General features: G+C 50.1%; 1 protein-coding gene across 2 annotated transcripts in view; it reads left to right on the top strand.

The window, feature by feature from the left end:
- The window catches only part of LOC142584652 (hydroxylysine kinase), a 496032-nt gene that overhangs the window by 398137 nt on the left and 70671 nt on the right, over window positions 1-27224 (top strand). For both annotated transcript variants that reach the window (XM_075694800.1, XM_075694799.1), the window contains exons 6-7: window positions 11042-11219; window positions 24425-24690. In XM_075694800.1, the coding sequence (XP_075550915.1) occupies window positions 11042-11219; window positions 24425-24690 (444 nt within the window). The remainder of the gene's footprint in view (window positions 1-11041; window positions 11220-24424; window positions 24691-27224) is intronic.

Here is a 27224-nt window from a genome sequence, read left to right as displayed (position 1 = left end):
GGCATAGGCTCTAGGAATAGCAGGGGAGAGTTATTAGTAGAGTTTCAAGAACAGAATAATATGCGGATAATGAATACCTTTTTCCGCAAGCGGGTTAGCCCAAAGTGGACGTGGAGGAGCCTGAATGGTGAGACTAGAAATGAAATCGACTTCATACTCTGCGCGAACCCTGGCATCATACAAGATGTAGACGTGCTCGGCGAGGTGCGCTGCAGTGACCATAGGATGGTAAGAACTCGAATTAGCCTAGACTTGAGGAGGGAACGGAACAAACTGGTACATGAGAAACTAATAAATGAGTTAGCGGTAGGAGGGAAACTAGAGGAATTCCGGATCAAGCTACAGAACAGGTATTCAGGTACTCAGGAAGAGGACCTTAGTGTTGAAGCAATGAACGACAATCTTATGGGCATCATTAAGGAGTGCGCAATAGAAGTCGGTGGTAACTCCGTTAGACAGGAGACCAGTAAGCTATCGCAGGAGACGAAAGATCTGATCAAGAAGCGCCAATGTATGAAAGCCTCTAACCCTACAGCTACAATAGAACTGGCAGAACTTTCGAAGTTAATCAACAAGCGTAAGACAGCTGACATAAGGACGTATAATATGGATAGAATTGAACATGCTCTCAGGAACGGAGGAAGCCTAAAAGCAGTGAAGAAGAAACTAGGAATAGGCAAGAATCAGATGCATGCGTTAAGAAACAAAGCCGGCAATATCCTTACTAATATGGATGAGATAGTTCAAGTGGCTGAGGAGTTCTATAGAGATTTATGCAGTACCAGTAACACCCACGACGATAATGTGAGAAAGAATAGTCTAGAGGAACTTGAAATCCCACAAGTAACGCCGGAAGAAGTAAAGAACGCCTTCGGAACTATGCAAAGGGGGAAGGCAGCTGGGGAGGATCAGGTAACGGCAGATTTGTTGAAGGATGGTGGGAACATTGTTCTAGAAAGACTGGCCACCCTATATGCACAATGCCTCATGACCTCGAACGTGCCGGAATCTTGGAAGAACGCTAACACAACCCTAATCCATAAGAAAGGGGATGCCAAAGACTAGAAAAATTATAGACCGATCAGCTTACTGTCCGCTGCCTACAAAGTATTTACTAAGGTAATCGCAAATAGAATCAGGAACACTTTAGAGCTCTGTCAACCAAAGGACCAGGCAGGATTCCGTAAAGGCTACTCAACAATAGACCATATTCACACTATCAATCAGGTGATAGAGAGATGTGCAGAATATAACCAACCCTTATATATAGCCTTCATTGATTACGAGAAAGCATTTGATTCACTCCAAGCCTCAGTAGTAATGGAGGCATTAAGGAATCATGGTGTAGATCTTCCATATGTAAAAATACTGGAAGATATATATAGCGGCTCCACCACAGCTACCGTAGTTCTCCATGAAGAAAGCAACGAAATCCCAATAAAGAAAGGCGTCAGACAGGGAGATACGATCTCTCCAATGCTATTCACAGCATGTTTACAGGAGATATCCAGAGACCTGGAGTGGGAGGAATTGGGGATAAAAGTTGATGGAGAATGCCTTAGCAACTTGAGATTCGCCGATGATATTGCCTTGCTTAGTAACTCAGGAGACCAATTGCAATGCATGCTCTCTGGCCTGGAGAGGCAAAGCAAAAGGGTGGGTCTGAAAATTAATCTGCAAAAAACTAAAGTTTAACAGCCTCGGAAGAGAACAGAAGTTTACGATAGATAGCGAGGCACTGGAATTGGTAGGGGAATACATCTACTTAGGGCGGGTAGTGACCACGGATCCGGATCATGAGACTGAAATAACCAGAAGAATAAGAATGGGCTGGGGGCGTTTGGCAGGCATTCTCAAATCATGAACAGCAGGTTGCCACTATCCCTCAAGAGAAAAGTGTATAACAGCTGTATATTACCAGTACTCACGTATGGGGCAGAAACCTGGAGGCTTACGAAAAGGGTTCTGCTGAAATTGAGGACGACGCAACGAGCTATGGAAAGAAGAATGATGGGTGTAACTTTAAGGGATAAGAAAAGAGCAGATTGGGTGAGGGAACAGATGCGGGTAAATGACATCTTAGTTGAAATCAAGAAAAAGGAATGGGGGGGGGGCACGGGCCGGACATGAAATGAGGAGGGAAGGTAACCGATGGTCATTAAGGGTTACGGACTGGATTCCAAGGGAAGGGAAGCGTAGCAGGGGGCGGCAGAAAGTTAGGTGGGCGGATGAGATTAAGAAATTTACAGGGACAACATAGCCACAATTAGTACATGAACGGGTTAGTTGGAGAAGTATGGGAGAGGCCTTTGCCCTGCAGTGGGCGTAACCAGGCTGATGATGATGATGATTATTATTATATCTGGTGCAACATCACTTTTAAGTGAATTTTTAATAAATTAGGTATCTCGGCACTGTCAATGGAAAGCATAAGTATTGTTCTGCAGCACTGTGTTTTCTACGAAAAAAGAGTTTTGTTCTCTTTGCGAGCCACTATTGCGAGCCACTATTGATGAAATGATGGTTCAGATTATTTGCTAGAGTTTCACTGCGCAGCACCACGTATCCCTCTTCCATGATATTGACACCTGTACTTATTTTTATCGGGCAACCACGTTTCGCCCCGTATCCGCAATTTCTGGAAAGTTATCGATGCTTCTATCCGTTGTCTGTTGTCGCCGAACCTTATGTTATCTGATTTCATCACCTCACGCGAATGGTGTAGAACTTTGTGGAAGGCACGCGGGTCCAAACGATTAGTCTGGAACATTCGACGGCTGCTCTATAAAAGCCGACGCGCTTCACCCGCTGATCAGATTTCCGACGATTGCCGACAGTTTCGCCGCTATCGTTGTGCTATAAGTGTAGCCTGTTTTTGAGGTCACAGGTTCGCCCAATGAAAGATAGTTTTGTATTCCACCGTATTGCTGATTTCTTCACCACGTGACAATATCGTATCAATAACCCCGCAAAGCCGCCGATGCCCCTACCGCGACCTGGGATTGCGAGGGTTCGCCGTCGATGCACCGCGCCCTGGTGAAGGTGAACGCCCTCGTGACATCGCCGACTACCTCGCCACTACTCAGTGGAGCCCTCGACGACCGTCCCGTTCGCCGTCACCAGGCCACTACTTGTCGCCGCAGCGCCAACCGTACACTGGCCCAGCCCGGGGCCGGCCAGCGAGCCCATATCCGGAAAACTAAAAGCAGCAACCGATTGAGGTGCGGTTGCTGTTCGTCGAACTGACGAAGATCCTCCGCCGCCGACGAAGACGACGAAGAGACCATCTCGACGACAAAATAACGACACGCCACCGTCCCGACGAACTCAGGAAGCCAAGACTACACCGACGAAAGACGACTTGACGACGCGACGTTCCAACTTCAGTTCAAGACGACGCAGCCGTGATCCGACGCCAAGACCTAACTGCAACGCCAAACAAAGAACCACCGACCTCGACTTGCTTCTCGACGGCCACGCAGTTACTGCCTTAGTGGCCACAGGGGCTGATTACTCCGTAATGAGTGGACACATCACCGCCCAGTTGAAGAAAGTTAAGACCGCATGGGAAGGCCCTCAAATTCGGACCGCTGGAGGACACCTCATCACGCCGACTGGAATCTGCACGGCAAGAATAACCATTCATGAGCGTACTTACCCTGCCACCTTCGTTATCCACCAACAGTGCTCACGAGACGTCATTCTCGGTACGGACTTCCTGGACCAACACGGCGCAATCATCAACCTGAAGTCGAAGTCAATAACGCTGTCGGAGGATAAAGCGATGCTGCCGGAGAGCCCTCGTAGTCACCACGCCTTGAGTGTGCTCGACGATCAAGTGAGCATCCCGCCTCGCTGCAGCATTGTTATTTCGGTCAGCACCGAAACACCCGCTGACGTAGAAGGCGTCATGGAAGGCGACCAACGTCTACTGCTAGACCGCGAAATTTGCGTCGCAAGAGGGATCGCTCGACTGCATGGAGGGAAAACCGAAGTGTTGCTGACAAACTTCAGCCAGGAGTTCAGGCACATCAACATGGGCACGACGATCGCGTACATCAAGGAAATTCTGGAAACCAGTAACGCGTTTGTCCTCTCGGATTCCGCCGCATCTACCCCGACGACCATGGTTCCCGAACCAGACTACGACATTAATCCAAGTCTCCCCGTGATTAAGCAACAGCAGCTGAGAAGTCTGCTCCGACGATACAAAGGCTGCTTTTCGACATCATCGTGGATTCGACAAACACCAGTCGCCAAGCATCGCATAATCACCGAGGAGTGCGCTCGACCACTCCGCCAGAGCCCTTACCTAATTTCGCAGCGAGAACGTAAAGCTATAAGACAACAAGTCGACGAAATGCTGCGCGACGACATCATCCAGCCGTCCGGATGCCCGTGGGCATCCTCTGTTGTCCTGGTGAAGAAAAAGAACGGAACCCTACGTTTCTGCGTCGATTATCGTCGTCTGAACAAAATCACGAAGGACGTATATCCCCTCCTACGGATAGACGACGCATTGTATCCGCTCTGCAACGCTAAATACTTCTCGTCAATTAACCTGAAGTCTGGCGATTGGCAAATACAAGTCGACGAAAGAGATCGCGAAAAGATCGCCTTCATCACCCCAGACGGCCTCTACAGGTTCAAGGTTATGCCATTTGGACCGTGCTCGGCGCCGGCAACGTTCCAACTCGTGATGGACACGGTTTTAGCAGGATTGAAGTGGCAGACCTGTCTCGTTTACTTGGATGACGTCGTTGTCTTCGCCGCAAATCTCGAAGATCACCTAAGGCGGCTTGCAACAGTACTAGAGGCCATCAAGTCATCAGGGCTTACTCTGAAGCCAGAAAAGTGCCACTTCGCTTACGATGAGCTTCTGTTCCTAGGCCACGTCATCAGCAAGTCTGGAGTCCGCTCTGACCCGCAGAAGACAGCTGCCATTGCAACGTTCCCGCAGCCCATCGACAAAAAGCAGTGCGTAGATTTCTTGGCATGTGTGCCTACAGGCGATTTGTCAAGGACTTTTCACGCATCGCTGAGCCGCTGACAAAGCTAACTAAATGTGACGTCGAGTTCAAGTGGGAAACGCCCCAGGCCGACGCATTTCAAGAACTCAAACGACGCATGCAGTCGCCGCCCGTACTTGCGCACTTCGACGAGGACGTCGATACCGAAATACACACTGACGCCAGTAGCCTAGGTCTCGGTGCCCTCCTAGTCCAGAGAAAAGATGAACATGAACAGGTGATAGCTTACGCTAGCCGGTCGTTGTCAAAAGCGGAAGGCAATTATACTACGACCGAGAAGGAATGCCTCGCCATCGTTTGGGCTACAGCGAAATTTTGCCCTTACCTCTATGGCAGGCCATTCAAAGTGGTCAGTGACCATCACGCGTTGTGTTGGCTAGTTAACTTAAAGGACCCTTCAGGACAACTGGCACGGTGGAGCCTCAGACTACAAGAATACGACATTACTGTAACATACAAGTCCGGACGAAAACATTCAGATGCCGTTTGCCTATCACGCGCCCCCATTGACCCGCCGCCGCAAGATGACGAGGATGACGACGCGTTCCTTGGCATAATAAGCGCGGAAGACTTCGCCGAACAACAACGAGGGGACCCGGAGCTAAAAGCCCTAGTCGAGTATTTGGAAGGGCACACCGACGTTGTCCCTAGGGCATATAAGCGTGGATTATCTTCGTTCACGCTTCAAAACAACCTACTCGTGAAGAAGAACTTCTCACCAGTCCGCGCCAACTACCTTCTTGTTGTTCCGTCGGCGCTGCGTCCAGAAGTACTGCACGCCCTACATGATCATGATGGTCTGACCGCCGACGTCGCCCGTTACGTCAAGACATGCCGAGACTGTCAACGACGCAAGACACCACCGACAAGGCCAGCAGGATTACTACAGCCGATCGAACCTCCTAGCCGACCATTCCAGCAGAATGGGATGGATTTGTTGGGGCCGTTTCCGATGGCAACATCCGGAAATAAGTGGACCGTCGTGGCGACGGACTATCTCACCCGCTTTGCTAAAACTAAAGCTCTACCAAAAGGCAGCGCAGCCGAAGTGGCGAAATTTTTCGTCGAGAACATCCTACTGGGACATGGTGCTCCAGAAGTCGTCATCACCGACAGAGGAACGGCTTTTACAGCAGAGCTCACGCAAGCCATTCTGCAATACAGCCAGACAAGTCACAGGAGGACAACTGTCTACGATCCGCAGACGAATGGTCTCACGGAGCGCCTGAACAAGACCCTCGCCGACATGCTAGCAATGCGCATCGACGTCGAGCACAAGACGTGGGATGCGATCCTGCCGTACGTAACATTCGCTTACAACACGGCGGTGCAAGAAACAACACAGATCACGCCATTTAAGCTGGTTTACGGCAGGAACCCGACGACGATGCTCGACGCCATGCTGCCGCACGTCACTGACGAGGAAAATCTTGACTTCGCTACCTATCTCCAGCGCGCCGAAGAAGCCCGACAGCTCGCCCGCCTGCGAATCAAGGACCAGCAGAGGACCGACACTACAGCCTCCGACTACGCTTCGTCGAGTACCAGCCCGGTGACCGTGTTTGGGTTTGGACCCCTATACGCCGACGAAGACTGAGCGATAAGCTTTTGCGTCGCTATTTCGGACCGTACAAGATCATCCGACGTATTGGCGCACTGGACTATGAGGTCGTAGCAGACGGCATTTCGCTATCACTACGGCGCCGCTCACGACCTGAAATAGTCCACGTTGTGCGACTCAAGCCGTACTACCAGCGTTAATGAACTTTGGGGCTTCGCGTAACTGACCTTTGGACTTTGTTTCTTTTCGTTGTTTTTTTACTTATGTTTAATAAGTGTCCTTTTGTGTTTCGCTCTCTTATATTTGTAGCATCGGGACGATGCTTTTTAAGCGGGGGTATTGACACGTGTACTTATCTTTATCGGGCAACCACGTTTCGCCGCCTAACAAATGTAATCGCGCAGCGTGGGACGCCCTCGCATGTATCCGAAGTTTCTGGAAAGTTATCGATGCTTATATCCGCTGTCTGTTGTCGCCGAACCTTATGTTATCTGATTTCATCACCTGACGCGAATGGTGTAGAACTTTGTGGAAGGCACGCGGATCCAAACGATTAGTGTGGAACATTCGACGACTGCTCTATCAAAGCGGACGCGCTTGACCCGCTGATCAGATTTCCGACGATCGCCGACCGTGTTCGCCGCTATCGTTGTGCTATAAGTGTAGCCTGTTTTTGTGGGCACAGGTTCGCCCAATAAAAGCTAGTTTTGTATTCCACCGTATTGCTGCTTTCTTCGCCGTCACTACCACGTGACAATATCGTATTCGCGCTTTTTTTCTTCCAGTAAGGGTGTCAATTATTTCCGAAAACCTTTCGTCGGTAATTGCATCCACTTTCATTAGGAACTTTTGCAATAATGCATACTCGCGGAAATATGACAACAGGTGCTTTCGATAGGCTTGCCTATTGGCTTTGGGTTGCCTTCTTTATCTGATTTTCCTTTTCAAATACGTAAGGATTTTTATGCCTACCTATGGGGATAAGATGTGGCGTAGTCAGCCAGAAGCAGGAAGGAAGCACAGAAGTAGACAGACACTTGTATACTAACAACACCCCACACGGGAGTAACACGGAACATTATTAACACCGAAGAATAAAACGGAACACAGGCTCCGGTTCCACGCAGCGACAGTTACGCTGAGGCACTCACTACCTGTGCAGTACTTCCTACGATTGGATGGATGTCTCATTATCCCTTGATTAATGAGGCGCTCACAGTTCAGACTTAAGAGCTCAGGCACCCTGGCCGTGGCTTGGCGAACTTGGCTTCCGACGACAGTGAACGCCGTAGTGCTGTCGACTTACGCAGCACCAATAGCCAGGACCTAGCACGGGCTCAGGAAGACAACTCCGGCGTATAGTATTGTACAACCTCGGTAGCGACGATCAGGTTCAGGGGACGCGGGGCCTGGACAAGCCCAGGTTGGGAGCATTAGTTCAGTGACGTGGCCCGAGCTTGGCAACACAGCAGCGGTGGTGGGAGCCGGGACGAGTCCCGGATCGCAGTTCGAAACCTCGGGACGTGGCCCGGCGTTCAATCCGCTCCGCACTAATGCGGAATTCCATTGGGAGAACAGGAGTAGAGCGCGGTGCAGTGCGAAGTCGGGTGGCAGCGCAGTGAGAGCCGGAACACTCGACCCGCCAGTGGAATGCGGCCTACATCCGGAGAGCAGGTTGAGGGGGACGTGTGAGGATAAATGTACCATGTGACGCAAGCAATCGACGTCCCAGTATTCTCTGTGGGAAAGCGGCAAAACACGTGTGACCGTGTTGCGACCGTCGGGCGTTCGCCGGTTCACCACAGCGTACAACATCCATTTGTGCAACGCTGATGCATCCCGCAACGTTTCCGCCTGCGATAATTACCTGAAATCATAGATTCTGAAGCTCAGCGCATCCTGTATTCAGGGCAATTCAGCTGCCAAGAGGTCCTCCATAGGCCGCGTAATGCCCATCTTTTTTTTTTTTTTTTAGCTAGAAAGAAAAAGCCGGGCACTTTAACCATCTCACCACCCTGGGAAGCTGAATAACGCACCTCCTCTTTGGAGTAGGAAGAGACAGTCTTTGCAATTTATGAGTCCACTTTCGGTCTTTGCTCCGGCAACAAAAATGGCTGTTGAGACATCGCTGCGTACATTTCGCAGTTGTCATAATTGCTACTACTGTCGTCCGTCGAACTGCAACTCGAACCCGAAGCTGAGCTCCAGCAGCTTTCGCTGCTGTCACCGTCGAGCGTCTCAAGCTTTTCATCCAGGCGAAGACGCTTTGCTGCCGCGGTCCCCCGCGCATCCGACGAGAAGCAAGGTGGACTAGAAATGCCAGTATCTGTCCCTACTCCACTTTTCAGGCGGGAGCAGTGTGTACTGCCGCCGGCTGCTCTCGGCACAACGAAACTTCTCTTAGGACTAGACGTGCGATTTTACGACGAGACGAAAGTGGGGTAAGTGCAAGGTTCGTTTTCATGGCAGACACATTTGCAGTTTTGTTGTAGTTACGTACGATGAAACGAACTGAATTATTATGCATGAGTTTTAATGCATTGACGACGACGCAACGAGCTATGGAAAGAACGATGATGGGTGTAACGTTAAGGGATAAGGAAAGAGCAGATTGGGCGAGGGAACAAACGCGAGTTAATGACATCTTAGTTGAAATCAACAAAAAGAAATGGCCATGGGCAGGACATGTAATGAGGAGGGAAGATAACCGATTGTCATTACGGGTTACTGACTGGATTCCAAGCGAAGGGAAGCGTAGCAGGGGGCGGCAGAAAGCTCGGTGGGCGGATGAGATTGAGAAGTTTGCAGAAACAACATGGCCACAATTAGCACATGACCGGGGTAGTTGGAGAAGTATAGGAGAGGCCTTTGCCCTGCCGTGGGCGTAACCAGGCTGATGATGATGATGATGATGACGACGACGACGACGACGACAAGTCATATCATATAGGGAGCTATCGCGGTTTTCGTGATGTCGCGTGACAACACGTTATCAACAACAATCGTCGCGTGACAACGCGACGATTGAATGCAGAACAGCTGCCCTCGCAACCGCCACAGCCGACGATGTTGCGTCCATCTTCTTGCAGCACTTCGTACTTCGCCATGGTGCGCCCCGAGAACTTCTCAGTCACTGAGGACGTGTCTTTCTTTCCGAGGTTGTTAACAAGCTCCTTACTGCATGCCATACTGTCCATCGCACCACTAGCGGCTATCACCCGCAGACTAACGGCATGAGTAGTTTAATCGCACTTTGGGCTATATGCTATCGATGTACATTGCGTCGACCACATCAGCTGGGACCTCGTTATACTATGTGTGGCCTACTCACACAACACCGCTTCACAGGCCACGACATGTTTTTCCCTATTCTTCCTCGTGTGTGGCCGTGAACGTTCCTGCACCCTCGACAGGATTCTCCCCCAATGACCTGACCCATCGAAGTGCACGCCCCTGTATGAAGCTTCCAGATAAGCCGAGGAATGCAAAAATTCCATCTTTGTAGCATCTAATCATTCACTAGCAATTCAGACACTGCAGACGCAGCCTGTGCTTGTGAGAAACTCTCCCAGAAATGAAATTTTTGACCTCCCCTAACTCTCGTGTGGACAGCAGATCCCAATTGGCTCCAAAATTGAAGCCAGTCTCGGCAACGTACGTGTCATTTCACAAGCTCAAGCCTTCGTAACTTCATTCCCCTGCAAGGCGTTACGCTAGATGTGCGTAGCGTTTCAGAAAACATTATAGACTCGCCTATTCGCTGTTCTGCGAAACGTTAGCGAGGCTGTGCCACCACATGGAAAACCTTTTAGCTGAATGTTTCTGCGTCGGAAATCTCTTGTTCAAGGATGCTGTCAGACCTGTCCGCGCAAATTTCCTCGTCGTATTTTTTGATGGGTTGGAAAAAGTACGCGATCTTCTCCAAGTAAATCACGCCGTCGATCCCCCCCAGGGCAAATTCCGGACTTTACCAAGTAGGGAGTGCAGCTTGGCTCCAAGCGTGGTCCTGCCTTAAAGCACGTGCCTTAAAGTAACCTTTTCATGGAGGTCACCTTCCCAGAGAGGTTTGCGTCAGCAGAAACCGTCGAAATAGTTTTAGTGGTCCTGACTTTTATCGATTCCCAGGTTTCAACATCACTTCTAGGATTCATTACCTTCTAGTTACCCCTATGATGTAGAAAAGGCGACCACCAGGTCGCCTTCGTGTCGTCAAGCAGCACGCTTCAGTGGCTGCTGCAGTGCTCTTACATTTAAAGAAGAGACAATTTTTATTCAATTTATTCTGCCTGGCCAATCACGGAGGAAGGTCACTCCGAGCGGGCGAAACTCGTGCGAACGATAGACAAATGAATGTAGTATGAAAAGATTTGCTAGAAGATGCTCTAGTCGTAATCTGTCCGACCATCGCGCAATGCCATTTTCTCACAGAGTCGCGGTGTAATTTTCGCAGGAGCCTGAGCGATACCCAACGCTGCTGAGCCGCTACACTCCATGGAGCCTGTGGAGCGTCACCGAGTTGGTCGGCTTGGTGGACAACACTGTTGACGCTCACCAAGACAGGACACTGGTGCACAGCGTGCTTGCGGCATTCACCCGACTGCAACCACAGCTCCGCTCTTTGCCCACGGGTCAGTCGGGAACTACGTGCATGCGAACTTGGCGGGCTTATAAGTAGCGCTCGCCTTACGTGTAGTATGCGCGGAGAAATGTCACTGCGAATTCTTCGCGGCCTATGCATCTTGTTACGTACGATGTTGCATATGTGACATACCTTACATTCAGAGTTCAACGGACTTGATGTCTGCGTAGCAACTGCATAAATTGAGATGCGAAAAAGAAAAAAACACCCTAACATCTGATTAGCCGTAATTGCTTGGAAATGCAATCACTACGCAACTGCTTTTCAAGCATGACGTACCATTTTGAACGTAAACTCCGTCAGTATCATAGACGCAGGCGAACCTACAAGCGCAACAGTACCCTGTTGTAGCTCTAAAATTGTTCTAATTTGAATGTTTGCCGGTTACGCAACAGGAGATAAAGTTGTCAAATTTCATGGTGGCACCTGTGGTTCCCGCTTGTGTCCTGATCACTCGGCTCTTACTATTCGAGAATAAATTATGGATTAATATTTTACCTCCTCCAACGTCGCCTGAATTGCATTTCATGAGTGGATAGCCCGCACAATTTCTTAGATCATTCAGTAGTTCTAGCGCCCATAGGCCTGATAAAACACGTTGATATGGAAACGCCACGAGGTATATGAAGGGACCTGAAGTGGTTTGGGAATTGGAAAATTTGGGGTGCTTTCAAAATCAGCCAGAGTTTAATTACAAGTTAGTTTCGTTATCGTGGGTTCGTGCAGCCGCACCGCAATCGCTGTTTAAGTCGTGGCTGCACCCCTTCAAGCGTCGAGTGGCGAGGCGCAAGCCATCGACAGTTGCGTCGGCATAGGGGTCACATGTCCAAAGCTCACTTTTCGGGCTGCCGATATACCGTGAAAAGATTCAGAGCCATACCGCCCTGTGGTGGAGGACCAGCGCACCTGTATGTAACGATAAGCGAAATAAAATAAAACAAGAAAATAATATAACAGAAGTATGCACTTTGTTATATTTATTTGTATTTACGTTAACTCGTGACCACAGTAATTATGGCTTTATCGATATACCTGTCCCACGAACCACTTCGTGCGTATTTACGCTTACTGACACGACACCATTGCCATCCATTGACGTCGGTTCTACATGAGCGGCCGGACAGCAGTTTCACAAGTGCACTCCGCTGCCATCTACCCCACATAACATCAGGCTATGCCCTTCCATATCACCCCGTCAAACCACCGTGGGTGATGGTTCACCCTTCCGTATGCGTACATGTCCCCGGCATACTAAAGAAACCATTGGTTCCCGTCAGTGTGCTACAACAACTTGCTCTCGCGTACATCTGGTCAGAATACCAGACATATGTTCATGTTTACACAGACGGCTCCGCATCACCAAAGGCATCAACAGCAGCTGTGGTGATACCAGCCCAACAGATGACTCGAGGTTTCATACTAGACCGTAATTCTACATCAACCACTGCAGAGCTTGTGGCTTTTCGGGAAGCTATTCGCCACATCTGCGCGGAAAAACCTCAAGAGTGGTGCATTTTCACGGACTCAAAACCCGCGCTGCAAATTTTGCGATGCTTCCTGCGCCACACCGCATATCAGGTTCTGGCACTGCAGATCACCGAGCTACTTTCATGCGCTCAAGAAAAACACCACCGCATAGTGTTCCAATGGATCCCAGGACACTGTGGGCTCAACGGTAATGAGATGGCCGATGCTGCAGCAAAGCGCGCCCTCAGCAATGGCCTGCAAACTGTAGTGCCATTCTCCAGACCGGACATCACATGCCTCCTGTCGGAATTAATGAGGAGTGCGACGAGAAGACACTGGGCCCAGCCAGATGCTCGTCACGTCCGCCTTAAAAGGCTGGATCCCGATATGAAATTTCCTATTCTGCGTGGAATTCCTCGCCCTCATACATGGCTGATACACGGACTGCGATTAGGCGTCGCCTTCACGCGCAAATATTTCCACATTATTGGACGGAGAGACTCCCCGGACTGTTCAGTGTGTTGCGCTGTAGAGACTATAGAACATGTGCTCGTGGTGTGCCCTGAGTATGCGCGCGAAAGACTGACAATGGCAGATACCTTGAGACATTTACACAATGGACCACTGTTGGAGGACCTCTTGCTAGGTGCATGGCCACAGAGTTGGCAGACGACAGAGAAAATGCGTGCTCTTTTACGTTTCCTAGGTGACACGGGCCTGGACTCACGCCTGTGATACCAGTTGTGTAATGTGTCCTTCGCCTCGTTCCTCCCATTATCATCCCCCATTGTGACACATTTTCTTCACCTCTTCCTCTTCCCTTACGTAGAGTAACAGGCCAGATGCTCCATTATCCGGCCGGCCTCTCTACATTTTCCAGTCATTAAAATACTTCTTCTATGGCTTTATGGCCGCTTTGATAGACAGCCATCGGCTCTGTGACGATACTGGAGGTGCTCTTGGCGAACGTTAGGTCTACGCGCGACCGATGGCACTTCGTGGAGACGTTGGTCTTGGTGTAACATTGAAGGCCGAACCTTTCTAACTGAAACGCTACTTTCCCTCGGGAGGAGAGATGTCGACGTTAAGGTCACCTACAATGACGATCGGATTGGAGTTGACCGGATGGACCACCCAAATGTGTCGTTCCTAAAGTTTTCAAGGTTCCTCTTTGACGTTCCGGGCTGAACGTATGCGGTGGCGACGACGGTTCCGTCCCCAGTCTGCACGGCCCACGCGTTGGCACGTTCTACGGCAAGGCCCGTCGTCGGTAAGGCATCGGGCGCAACGGCGGCGCTGTCGTTCTTGACGTAGAGGACAACGCCGCCCGCCCGGGTAACGACGCACCTGTCGCACGCGACGCGAATGTAGCCATCCACCTGAAACATGGCGTCCCTCCAAGCCTTGGACGGGCACATGAGAGGCATGTCTCTGAGCACGGCGTCGTGGACGATATCCGTGGCGTGAAGACGCAGCGAGCTCACGTTCAACGCGGCGAGCGCGAGCGAACGTCGCTCGAGGAGCCGAGCAGCGCACGCCTTGGTTGCAGTAGGAAGAGGGTGTGTGGCTATACTCGTCCCGTAGGTCAAGATGAAAGTTTTCTATGGCAGGGTATAACGTGTGTTCACCCTTGGCGTTGGCAACGTAGAGATGGTTAACGTCGGTACAGAGACTCAACGCCACGTACGCTAGCTTCTGTGGGAGCCTCCTATCGTACTCGTACACCACGTCAGGGTAGGTCCCCCTAAGACTTTGAACCTGAGGTTCGCACCCTTGAACCGATCGACGTTGACCCAATGGCGCCGAAGTCGTTGGGTAGAATTCTCCGCCTCGCAATGCGCTATTTGCCGCACGAGCTTCGTCGCCATTCTGTGCCGCCCGCCGTCGCCGCGCACATATCCGGTTCTGTTCCCGCCGTTACTCTCTCGCCGCGCTGTTATTCCGCGGTTCAGACGACACGTACCCTATCAATTGTAAGGGTGAAACGGAACTGAGATAAACTCATAGAGTTTCTCACTATAACACCTAGAGGGTAATCTGGCGCCGCCGTCTAAGGGAGTTCCTTAAGGGGGCACCGTGCCGTCATGGGAATGACGGTATATGTGTCTGCGAGGCTCGTGTTGGCTGATGTTTTAAGAGGCTTCGTCTAAAACGTGAATATGGCTACGCAAATAACGCGTTCTTAAAGTATAATCTTCAGAAAATGTTTCCATTCACGCATATTACATTTTTACTCACCCACAATGCATGACCAAGCGAAGAAAAGCAGGAATAGACGACTAACTGCTTCAAAGCAAGCGTGAACCTTGTCGTCTGTCCGCCAACTTTAGCGGGCCGCTGATACTTTTTACGTAACATGTAGTCGTACACACAATAACAAGTTAAACAAAACATTTTCTCGCGTAATAATAAAGCTAACACAGCTTTTCACGTGCTGTTTTAGTAGAAACTGAATCATTGTGACAGACGGACCGGTACTTGCCAAACGCGTCTTCAAAGTGTCCTGTCTCTACGAGAACAATGCCAATACGAAGTCACAATATACCGGCATTCCCATGCATACCACAGCGCAGCAGCGCCAGATTTCCCTCTAGGTAATGTAGCGAGAAACTCTATGGATAAACTACATCATTCGGCTATAGGGTCACGCCCCCTATAGGCCCATATCACCTTAAGCAATGGTTTATACCCCCGTAAGCGCGCCCACATGATGGTAGTTTTTGCACATACACATTACCAAACGCTGGAAACTAGCCTAAAGGCGGAACCGCATGGCGCGATTTCAGGCGCGATTGACGCGCGGATGGTGGGACGCGCGCGTCATTTTGACGCGTGCCCAGCATGATCCGTCACGAAATCGCGCCGCCGCGTGCTGCTGCTCGGAGTAGAAAAAATCGCGTCGCGCGGCGCGTCCACCAATCAGAGTTCAAGTAAGTCACGTGGCATTTGGTCACGTGGCATTTTGGTTCTTTTTTTGCCATCAGATGGCCCTGCTCTCTGCGCATCTCGACGGAAACTCCTTGGCGAATTTTTTTTTTTTTCGCGGCAGAACTGGCGCGCGCGTCAAGGAAAACGTGTGCTACCGTGATTTCGTTCGCGCATCGTGTTGGTTCGCGCATCGTGTTCGCCTAAAATGAACAAAGCAACCTTCAACGAGGCCCTAATTGCTAAAGTGGAGAAGCGTCGCGTCTCATCGCTAATACTGGCAAGACAATTTGCTAATAATATTACTAGTGTATGGTGCTCGCTCTCTTCTCAAACAGGCAGGCCGCACCCACATGTACCTCCTGACCCACATTTTTTCTTGCTTCAGTATCAGCATCCCCGTTAATAGTAGCAATCGCCTCTTCTGCTCGGTAGTAAGCGGCCGACCCTCCTTTTTATAGGTGAAGTTGTAAACAAGCAGCGGCTTCTCAGCATGCGGAAGGTACATAGTCGCAGTTTCGCACACGATATTGCTGGTTGAAATTAAGCTTGATAAATACAATTCGGAAAGAAATGTCGCTGTCTAATTACACTCAGATTATTTTTATTGCAGTGTTCTGTAAGTTTAAGGGCATATTATATATGCGGTAACAGAGACAATACATGTCGTTGAGAGTTATGTTGTCTGGCAACCCGGAAAACGCGGCGCGAAAGCGCCGCTCCTTTTTTTTTCGTACGGGTGCTCGTGCGTCGGCGGAAACGCGGGCGTTTGCCGCCCGTCGCGTTTTTCGCTCGCGAAAAACGCGATATGCGGTTCCAGCTTAAGACAACTCCGCTGTAAAAATGTGATTGATGAATGTGCGTATACCTGACAAATTGAACACTGTTTCAAACAAAACTGAGCATGAGCTTACATATATTGTTGAGTCTATGGAGAACCCAGTCGCTCGCTTCAATTCTTTCTCATTACTCCCCTCATCCTAGTGTATTAAGAAAGAGTGAATGAATACTTTGGCCTTCTCGCCACTGACTCCTATGGCTTTTCCACAAGGCATCTTACACTAATCTCACTTTTATAAACAACATGTTGATCATCCATGCTACGTGCCATCCCGTACCAATAACCGGTACAAAGTTGCTGTCCTATTAAGCCACGCCAATCTAACTCCTTTATTTCAACGACTGGAACCGCCTTCCCGCCGCCATCTCTGACGCCACTAATTTTATAGGAGGTGTAGCTAAGTACCTCCACACCTATCTGTATGGACCTGAGGGCCCTGAGAGCGTGACAAACAGAAATAAATAAATGAAACGTCAGGTATTGAATGAAGACACCGTGGGTACAGGGAAGAACAAAGCGTTCAGGCCACTGCGAGAAAGAACCAGCTCCCTCATTCGTGACCGTTTCTTCGCTCTGCCATTTCTATACTTATAGAATAAATAAAGAAGGCCAAACCAAACTTTTATTGCTCATTGAGGAATTCGTAGCATGCCCTGCTCTCGTAGGTAGTGTTAGGGTTGGCGTCTGACACCACGTGGCGAGAGGTCATTCACCCTACCCCCTAAGCCGGAGCCCACGGCGACCTCTTCCCCTCCTCTCATGGTCGTGGCATCGTGTGTGCTTACCTCATCTCCTTCACCCCCCCCCCCTGAGCCGGAGCCCACGGGGCCGTCTCTCCGTGCCTGTCACGTGTCATTCGACGGAAGCAAGATCCCGCCCACGACTTGTAGAGAGCCTATTTAAGGGGCTCCGAAATGTACTTTGAGAGACTTCATACTTGAGACTTCATACTTCATGCTTTTCTTATTTTCTTTCAACTACCTTTGAATAAACCGTGCAAGTTTCGCACTAGCAAATCGTCTCGCCCCTGCTTGGTCGCCATGATCTACCGGGTGCCTGCAGCCCGCCGACAACGCCACGCTACCCAATAAATAATGTCGGTCGAGCTTCGATAGGCAGGCGTCGCTACTTCTCGGCAGCAATACGGTACGCTTCCTTGGAGTACGCAACAAACTGGCTGGCAGCGATTGGGATGCGGAATCCTGGAGACCCCAACTTGGACGACAACTACGAGATCGTAGCCTCTTCGTCCTGGCAACAACGTTCGGAAGGAAGGTGTCTGGATCATGACTGCATATGGTGAGTGCACGGCTTTTCTTCACTGAGATATCACTTGGCTTTTACGTATTTTTTGGAAAGTACATAGCAGTGATTCTTCTTTAATCCGTTGACGGAAGTTTGAGTACGTCAAGGTTGTATAGAGTGAAGGTTTAGCAGCACTCAGGTCAGCCATGAACTTGAAGGCACTAAAGAAGCCGGAATTGTTGAGCTTGGCCAAAGAGTTGGGCCTCCAAATTGCCGAATCAAACAGAAAGCCGGAGATTATTAAAGCAATCGAAGCGACCGGGGCAGACGACGAGGAACTGACGGAATGCCTCGAGAGCATTAATGAGAAAGAGGAAAAAGACGAGCGCGAGTGGGCGGCGCGTGAGGCCAAAGGAGAGCGAGCCGCACGTGAGGCCAAGGAAGAGCGCGACCTCGAAATGAAGCGCCTAGAGATTGAGCTCTTGAAAGCACAAAATAGCGAAAGACCTAGCACAGAGGCACGTGAAAGCGAGCGCAGAATGACAGACTTGATGGCACCCTACGCAGTAGGAGGGGACATAGGTCTTTTTCTGGTGCAGTTTGAGCGCACGTGTGAGAAGGCAAAATTCGCGAGAAACACGTGGCCGCAACGCTTGCTTACGTTACTGCCACGTGAGGTAGCTGATATTATCGCCCGCATGGGGAAAGAAGAAGCAGAGGACTTCGATGAAGTCAAAGCAAATCTGCTTAAGAAGTATAGACTATCAGCTGAAGCATTCAGGCGAAAGTTCAGGGAAGTCGAGAAGACCAAAAGTCAGTCATATTCAGATTTTGCATACACCTTGGAAGTAAACCTGAAGGAATGGGTCAGAGAAGAGGGTGCACTCGGCGATGCCGAAAAGACGATGCAGTTCGTTGCCTTAGAACAGTTCTACCGCCGGCTGCCAGTAAACATCAAGTATTGGGTTCAGGATAGGCCAGGCGTAGACACTATCACGAGAGCGGTCAATCTCGCTGAGGAGTACGTAACCCGCCGTGCGTTCGAAGGCAACGAGGCTCCTAAGAAGGAGGTGACTGAATACAGAGCCGACAAGCCAGAGCGTTGGTCGAAGTCGAATCAGTATAAAGCCATCAATCAGTATAAAGCCAAGGTCAGATTCAGTGAAAAGTAGTGACGATGAACAGCAAGGGAAGGGAGGAGTCACCCGAACAGAGGGCAGAAAGGCAAAAGAAAAGGCCTTTCGAGGCCAAGAAACCAATAGTTTGCTACAACTGCCAGCAAACGGGGCATATCTCCGTGGGATGCAAAAATCCCAAGTTAGTGTTGATGTCACTAACTAGTAACGAGGAAAACCTGAAATTGCTAGAACCGTACATTCGAGACCTCGTGGTAAACGGCAAACCGTGTAGGGTGCTTCGCGACTCAGCAGCCACAATGAATGTAGTGCACCCGTCGTACGTTGAGGAAGGCCAGTTCACGGGAGAATGTGCTCGGATAAGGCAATCCGTGGAAACCTCCAGTGTTTGTCTCCCTGTGGCCAAGATTCGTATCGAAGGACCTTTTGGAGTACTAGACACTGAAGCTGCCGTCTCGGCACATCTCCCGCCTTAGTATCCATATTTGTTTTCTAATAAATCTGAGGATTTGCTACGACGCAGGGGAATCGCGTTTAATGAAGGGATAGTGCAAGCCTTAACTCGTTCCAAGGCACGGGAGCTCGCGGCCAAGGCAGTGTATGAGGGTCTAGTAGTGGAGGAAACAGGTTTGAAGGAGGATTCGTCCACCAATACCTAACAGGACAGCCCTATAGGGGATGATGCGGAAGGTACACCAGCTAATGAAGAAGTCAGGAAAGCAGCAGAGCCTGAAATGTCTCGCGAGGCAGAATGCAGGCAAAGGTTATTGAATGTAAGCCCTGCCACATTGATTGCTGAGCAGGAGAAAGATTCCACCCTGCGTAACCTAAGGCCTGACGCTAAAGAAGGTGTAGCCAAACAGAACGTGAAGTTCCTAAAGAGAGCAGGCGTCCTCTATAGAAAGTACACCAGTCGAAAGGGAGTGAAATTCGACCAACTCGTGGTGCCGCATCCCTATCGTGAGCAGCTCCTGCACCTGGTTCACGGGGGCTTTTGGACAGAGCATCTGGGCATTCGTAAAACAAAGGACCGCTTATTGCAGGAATTTTACTGGCCCGGCTGCTTTCGAGAAATAGAAGCATTTGTAAGAAGCTGCGACACATGTCAACGCATAGGCAAGCCAGGAGGTAAGGCTAAAGCGCCAATGAAACTTGTTCCCATTATCACGGAGCCATTTCGCAGGCTCATAATCGACACAGTGGGACCACTTCCTGCGACGCAGTCTGGCTATCGACATATTCTTACGGCACTATGCCCCGCAACGAAATTTCCCGAGGCAGTGCCTCTCAAAGAACTGAGCTCGGAGGAGATCGTCAACGCGCTTTTATCTATCTTCGCGCGAGTAGGGTTTCCCGCAGAAATCCAGTCAGATCAAGGATTCCTCTTTACAAGCGCACTGACCTCGACGTTTCTGGATAGGTGCGGTATTAAAATTATCCATAGCTCAGTGTACCACCCGCAGTCAAACGCGGTAGAGAAAGTCCACTCAGTCATGAAACGGCTTTTGCGAGCCCTTTGTTATGAGCAAAAAGCCGATTGGGAGATTTGCTTGCCTGCAGCAATGTTCGCGCTTCGAACTGCACCGCACGAATCAAAAGGTTTTTCCCCTTCAGAGCTCGTTTACGGACGCTGCCTTCGCTCCCCTCTCCGCATTGTTCGAGAAGCCTGGGAAGGCCGGGCAGACGATCCTTCGGTTGTGGCATACGTGCTAGAGCTGTTGGACCCTCTGCACGCTTCTCAGGAATTAGCAGGGCAGGAAATGCCTAAGGCACAAAGCAAGGCTAAGCGTTACTATGGCAGGACGGCTCGCACGCGACGCTTTGAAGTGGGGAAAAAGGTAATGATCCTGAAACCCTCGTTGAAAAACAAACTAGAGGTTCAATGGGAAGGACCGGTTGACATAATTCAGAAATTATCTGAAACAAACTACGTAATCACGGTACCAGGAAAACGAAGGACACCACAAGTGTACCATAGCAATCTACTTAAACCCTACAGGCAGCGGGAAGCCATTGTGAACATGTCCCTTAACCAACCTGAGGAAATGCCCGTCGACTTTCCAGAGTTACCAGCAGTGACGGAGACAAAAGACATTGACGAGACCATTGATAAGTTAGTAGAACAGGCGGAGTTGAATACCATTCAGAGGGCCGAACTGAGGGAACTCGTGTTTGAATTTAAAGACGTATTTTCAGACACACCGGGCAGGACGACTACGATCGTTCACGATATCGAGTTAACCTCGTCGGACCCTGTTCGTTCGAAAGCTTATCGCGTTTCGCCTCGTCAACGTGAAGTCATGACCGCTGAAATAAACAAGATGTTAGAGCTAGGTGTAATCGAGCCAGGAGAGAGTGATTATACCTCGCCTCTTATCTTGGTTGAGGTCCCAGGAAAAGAGCCGCGGCAATGTATCGACTACCGCAGGCTCGATTTAATCACGAAGGACCAGACTTATCCAATACCGCATATCGAGGAAAGGCTTGAGAAAGTGAGCAGTGCTAATTTCATTTCTACGCTCGATTTAGTCAGAGGGTATTGGCAGGTTCCATTGACCGAGAGGGCAAGCAGGCTTGCAGCGTTTATTTCCCCGATGGGAAACTTTCGTCCGAAAGTTCTGAGTTTTGGATTAAAGAATGCGCCATATTGCTTCTCTAGCCTTATGGACCAGGTGCTACGAGGAATGGAGGACTTTGCACTTCCCTATCTCGATGACATAGGTATCTTTTCTTCAACATGGGCGGACCATATGCAACACCTGCGAACCGTGTTGTGTCGGCTATGAGAGGCCAACTTAACTGTTAAGGCTCCCAAATGCCAATTAGGGCGCGCGGAGGTAGCTTATCTATGTCATGTAATAGGGCAAGGCCATCGTCGGCCTTCCGAGGTTAAACTGACCACGATAGACAACTTCCCGCAACCACGCACCAAGCGGGACATCAGATCATTCCTTGGCTTGGCGGGTTATTACCAAAGATATATTCCGCGGTATTCCGAGATTGCGAGTCCTTTAACGGATGCTCTCAGAAAAACAGAACCACAAACGGTAAAGTGGGATGACGCAAAAGAAAAGGCTTTTGGTATCCTGAAGAACGCACTAACGAGTCAGCCAGTGTTGAACGCGCCCGACTACTCTAAGCCATTCATTCTTCAGTGTGATGCCAGTTACAGGGGAATGGGGGCGGTGCTCTGTCAAAAGAGAGATGACGAGAACGAACATCATGTACTGTACGCCAGTAGAAAGCTTTCAGTTCGTGAGGAAGCATACAGTGCATCAGAAAAGGAATGCGCTTGCGTAGTTTGGGCGGTACAGAAACTAGCTTGCTGTATCGCTGGCTCAAGATTCACCATAGAGACTGACCACTGTCCCCTCACATGGCTGCAGTCCACGTCTACGAAAAACGGTCGTCTTTTGCGCTGGACCTTGGCTCTTCAACAGTACACTTTCGATATTCGCTACAAGAAGGGTAAGCTTAACGGCAATGCCGACGGTTTAAGTCGTTGCCCCTAGAGTATCGAAAGCCTCATGCTCATCCGGGTTTCCGTGCATTCATATGTTTTTCCGAAGTGAAGCCGATTGTTAGCTGATTTTAATAACCACGCCTTAACGCTTTCAAGAAATCGCTGTTTTTAGTGTTAGGGGGGGAGGAGGACGCGCGTAGGAAATGGCAAAGGTGTAGCGGGTTTTCCTTTTTTTGTTAAAAGCCGGGTGTGTCTTGGGGGAGAGTGGCCTTGTGCTCGCTGCTTTGTGGTTGGGGGTCCGGCACTGTTCTGGGGTGATTGCTTGCCCACGCAGGAGACGAAAAGTTGCGAGACCTGCTTGCAAAGACCAATTTCACCGGACCAGACCAAGGAGAAGTCACAAGGCCGCCACGAGGACGGAAGACCACTCCCCGGAATCTACCTGCTACGAACGAAGGGTTCGTGACCTCTACGGGGAATCCTGATACCGGAACGCCGATCCCTCGTACAGCGGCTGCTGGCCCCTACACGTCGGGATCTTCCTCCCCCGCCGGAGATGCTGTTAGGGTTGGCGTCTGACACCACTTGGCGAGAGGTCATTCACCCTACCCCTGAGCCGGAGCCCACGGGCGACCTATTGCCCTCCTCTCATGGTCGTGGCATCGTGTGTGCTTACCTCATCCCCTTCACCCCGCCTGAGCCGGAGCCCACGGGGGCCCTCTCTCCGTGTCTGTCACGTGTCATCCGACGGAAGCAAGATCCCGCCCACAACTTGTAGAGAGCCTATTTAAGGGGCTCCGAAATGTACTTTTAGAGACTTCATACTTCATGCTTTTCTTATTTTCTTTCAACTACCTTTGATTAAACCGTGCAAGTTTCGCACTAGCAAATCGTCTCGCCCCTGCTTGGTCGCCATGATCTACCGGATGCCTGCAGCCCGCCGACAACGCCACGCTACCCAATAAGTAATGTCGCTCGAGCTTCGATAGGCAGGCGTCGCTACTTCTCGGCTGCAATACGGTACGCTACCCTGGAGTACGCAACAGTAGAGAATTTCCAAAGGAAGAGGCTAGCTGCAGACCCAAAAGGCGCTCGCAAAAGGAAAGTACGTGCAGTGGGAAATCAGCAAGAAATAGCAACTAGAAAGACAATAAGGCGCCCATGCTCAAGGTAGTGTGACGCTCTCAGAGCTAGAAAGCTGTCTGTTTCAACTACTAGGAGATAGGCAACGTTATGGTTGTTGCAGAACCTCCTGAGTTGTTTTCTCTTTTGTATAGGAAACAATGATCGTACCGGTTCTTGCTACCTCAAGGTAGTGTGACGCTCTCAGCGCTAGAAAGCTGTCTCTTTCAACTGCCAGGAGACAGGCAACGTTACGGTTGTTGCAGAACCTCCTGAGTTGTTTTCTCTTTTGTATAGGAAACAATGATCGTACCGGTTCTTGCTACCTACGTGCGCCGACTGGCATTTAACAGAAAGGTGTGTCGCGTGCTCTGTGATACCGCTGCAACGTTTAACGTGATTTATTATGTCTTAGTAGAACTTAGTAGAACACGGAAAGGAACATATGGATCAGGCAAACGCTTATCACCGCAGCATTTGTCTCCAAGGAGCGCAGATTCGCATACAGGGTGTGTACTATTTTTTTTTCGCCTTTTATGCTGCAAGCTTTCATACGAAATCTTACATGAGGTTGCATCTTGCATCACAGAAAATACGTCCGTTAAACTTCAAATTAGTCCTTAACCCCTATGTAGCTGCCAAGACAGTTTTCGCTAATTGCTATGACACCTTTCTTAGAGAGTGCACATGGGTGTAGATAACGAAACTCGTATTCAGCACTCTATGCCTGTTATTCGCACGCACTCGTGTCATGAAATGTTATGGCGGAAGATTGGTGCTGAATGAAGGGTGTAAATATAAAGACTACAGTTTTGGCTGTTTCAAGGAGGCAATAATTCTTGTTGCGTAACTAGGGCTTTTAATAAGGAAGCGGAAACGCAGGCGAGATTCGTGGAGGGACTGGAAAACATCTCCGGCGGCCCGCATGATCTGTCTTTAACGTGCAAGCAATGACAAACCCCGTGATCTGGATGCTGCACAACTCTCGTGTGCAGCCGTCCTTCACGGCGACCTCAACGAGAACAACGTGCTAACGCGCCCAAAGGGCGATGACAGTGGGAGTGAGAGCGACGAGGAGGTCTACGGCGTGCTGGACTGGGGCGACGTACACGGTGGACCGCGGGTTCTGGACCTGGCCGTGCTGCTGGCCTACGTGTTTCTGGCTCCCGGTGACAGATCGCCTGAGGAAAACGCCGGACTCGCGCTATCTGGATATCTGCGACACGTGCCTGGTGAGGCGGCGACTATGCCTCTACTCAAGGTGAGCTTGCTTGTCACTTGAATGCACGCTAGGCTCCGTCAGCTTCGGAGCCTAGCGACTCGCTGCAACTTGCGTATAACCACTTCGCCTACAGCCATGAATAAGTATAAAACTGCGAAAAAAAAAAGACGAATACGAAGAAACACGCAACGACAGTCCCGTTGTGTGTTTCTTCGTCCTCTTTTCTGCGCCTCTTACGATTCGGGGGTCGTGGTCTCGGAGTCTGGGGTCCAACTCAGGGTCGCTCTTTAGACTACGCCGTCGGTGCGTCTCCTAACGGTAGCTGGCCTACGCTACCGGGTTGTCACACAGATGCTTAGCGGGCCCACACCGTCGTCCGATCTTTCTTGAGGAGGGTTGCTCCTTTCGCGATGATTACGCAGTCGAGAGGGTGGAGAAATAGAAGAGGAGGTTTATTCACATCGAATAGGCAAACTTATTTACCGAACAAGGGATCCTCGTACTGGCCGGAGCACGGAGCGCAGTAAATCGTTCTCGTAGCGAGAGATACAGGTCAGATCAGACTACATTTTTCTGGGAGAGCACGTCAGGGCACGTCATCACACCTCACTGCATCAAAGGTTCCCGCTTTAATGTACTTAATTAATTTCCCTAGGTAACTAGATTAGGGAGTCCGATAACAATGTCTCGGCCCACCACAGCCATCGAATCACTCTCAAAATACCTCAATATCCGGCCTCCTCCCACCCAGGGCACTAGGGAAAGGAGAAGATATTTAAGCGCAGGTTTTAGACCTAGCTAGGAAGTCTAGAGTCTAGAAGCGGAGCCTGCAATTTGCTGAGAAGCGTCAAGGGGCTAGTGCCGTCCAGCATCGCCTGGGCCGCCTAGCTGCGTCTGACCTGCGATTTACTAGTTGGCGTAAGAGACGACAAACCAACGTCTGCAACGAAGCTCACGGCAGTTCCCCTCAAGTTAGCTCAACCTCCTCGAAGGAAGACGTCAGATCTATATTTCCGGGAAACAGAGCCCAGCAGTCGCATCCACCGCAACAAAATTGGCTTGCCAGCGTCCTTCGGGAAAGCTTGTGGAGTCCTCACACCCATACTCTTGGGACAAAGGAACGACAACACAGTAGTACGAACAATCACAAGGGCATTTATTGCACCTTTCATAGATCAATGCCTGCTAGCCGAGTTGCTATCCACAAAACATGCCGATGGGCGCGCGACAAATCTAGAAGTCCGACTCACCGCCACCGGATAGCGAGCGAATATGTTTGCCCCATGCTGGATCCCAACGCCTGGTCGTTCGCGCGTACGGTCACGCGAACGGTGGCGCGTTCGAAGGCGGCCACGCGAGACGGTCTCGCAGAAGCATGGATCGGCGCACGCGCGGCACGGCACGTCCGCACTCCTAGCCGTCCCGAACCCAAGAGTGAGCGCCTTGTCTTTCGATGCGCTGCTAACGCCGCCGACAGGCGGCGTTAGCAGCGCAACACTCGCGCCATCTCCCGTACTGCGCCTCAACCACTCCGACCACCGCGGGCGCCAGGCCACGCCGCGAAGCCGGATAACAGGAGACGCGCTATGCGGGAAAAACATATCAGGGGACGCGCGAGAGTCGCGCATCCCCACAAGCTCTGCCGTCAACTTCATGATTTTCATAATGGGAACAGTGCGAACAAGACGACGACGGAGTAAAAGGACACAGGACAGCGCTCGTCTTGTATCCTTTCACTCCGTCGTCGTATTGTTCGCGCTGTTCCCATTACGAAAGTGTACCAACTCGCCCAACTTTCCACTTTAATACATCATGGAATTGCTGCCCAGGCATGCGTGTGCAATCATTTGTGTTCTCTTGAACTCGGTTTAGTGGACAACCGTTCAGTGTATTCTTGTGTAGCGTTAATTTTTATATCCACTGTTAATTGCTCGTTGCATTTCTTTTGTATTCATCATTGATCTAGAATAAGTGCATGTGTGTTAGTGTTCTTGTGTTTTTTCTGTTTCCGTTAAACCTTGCAGGACGTACAAGAAGGTTGTATCCATCCATCCATCCATTTTAATCTTTGTTTCATTGTCAGTCGATATATATATTTTTTCTATTTCTCGCAAATCTGACTCCTTCGCTGTGTTCGCTTGAGTACGGAACGACCAACCGGCTTGTATACCCCGTCGACGACTTCGCGCGGACGGCGAACGGGTGGCAAGCCGTGACAGTGTGACACCAAGCTTGTTAATTCAGTTAGCATGGTAATGTTTACTACTTAATTTATACGGCCAATAAAACTACTATCCATGCTTGATATTTCTGTCTAATTATTTGCTATCATAGTCAATGCTTCGCCTTCGGGCGGAAGTGCGACTTTTTCTTTCATAGTTGCAACCATTTCTTTAAGCTACGCAAGGATGCACTAAACTATCAACCGGACGAACAAAGAACAAGAAAGCCGTAGCGAAAATTGAACCTACGTCACACGGGTTGCTGAATAACTGAAACCCGACGATTTAGCAAGCTGCTCCACAAATGCACTAGGCGTCTGCCGTTTTTTAATGAACGTCTTTTGCACCAAC

The sequence above is a fragment of the Dermacentor variabilis genome, chromosome 6, assembly GCF_050947875.1.
Source record: "Dermacentor variabilis isolate Ectoservices chromosome 6, ASM5094787v1, whole genome shotgun sequence".
Taxonomy (NCBI): Eukaryota; Metazoa; Arthropoda; class Arachnida; order Ixodida; family Ixodidae; genus Dermacentor; species Dermacentor variabilis.
This window is presented reverse-complemented; position numbering and strand designations above follow the sequence as displayed.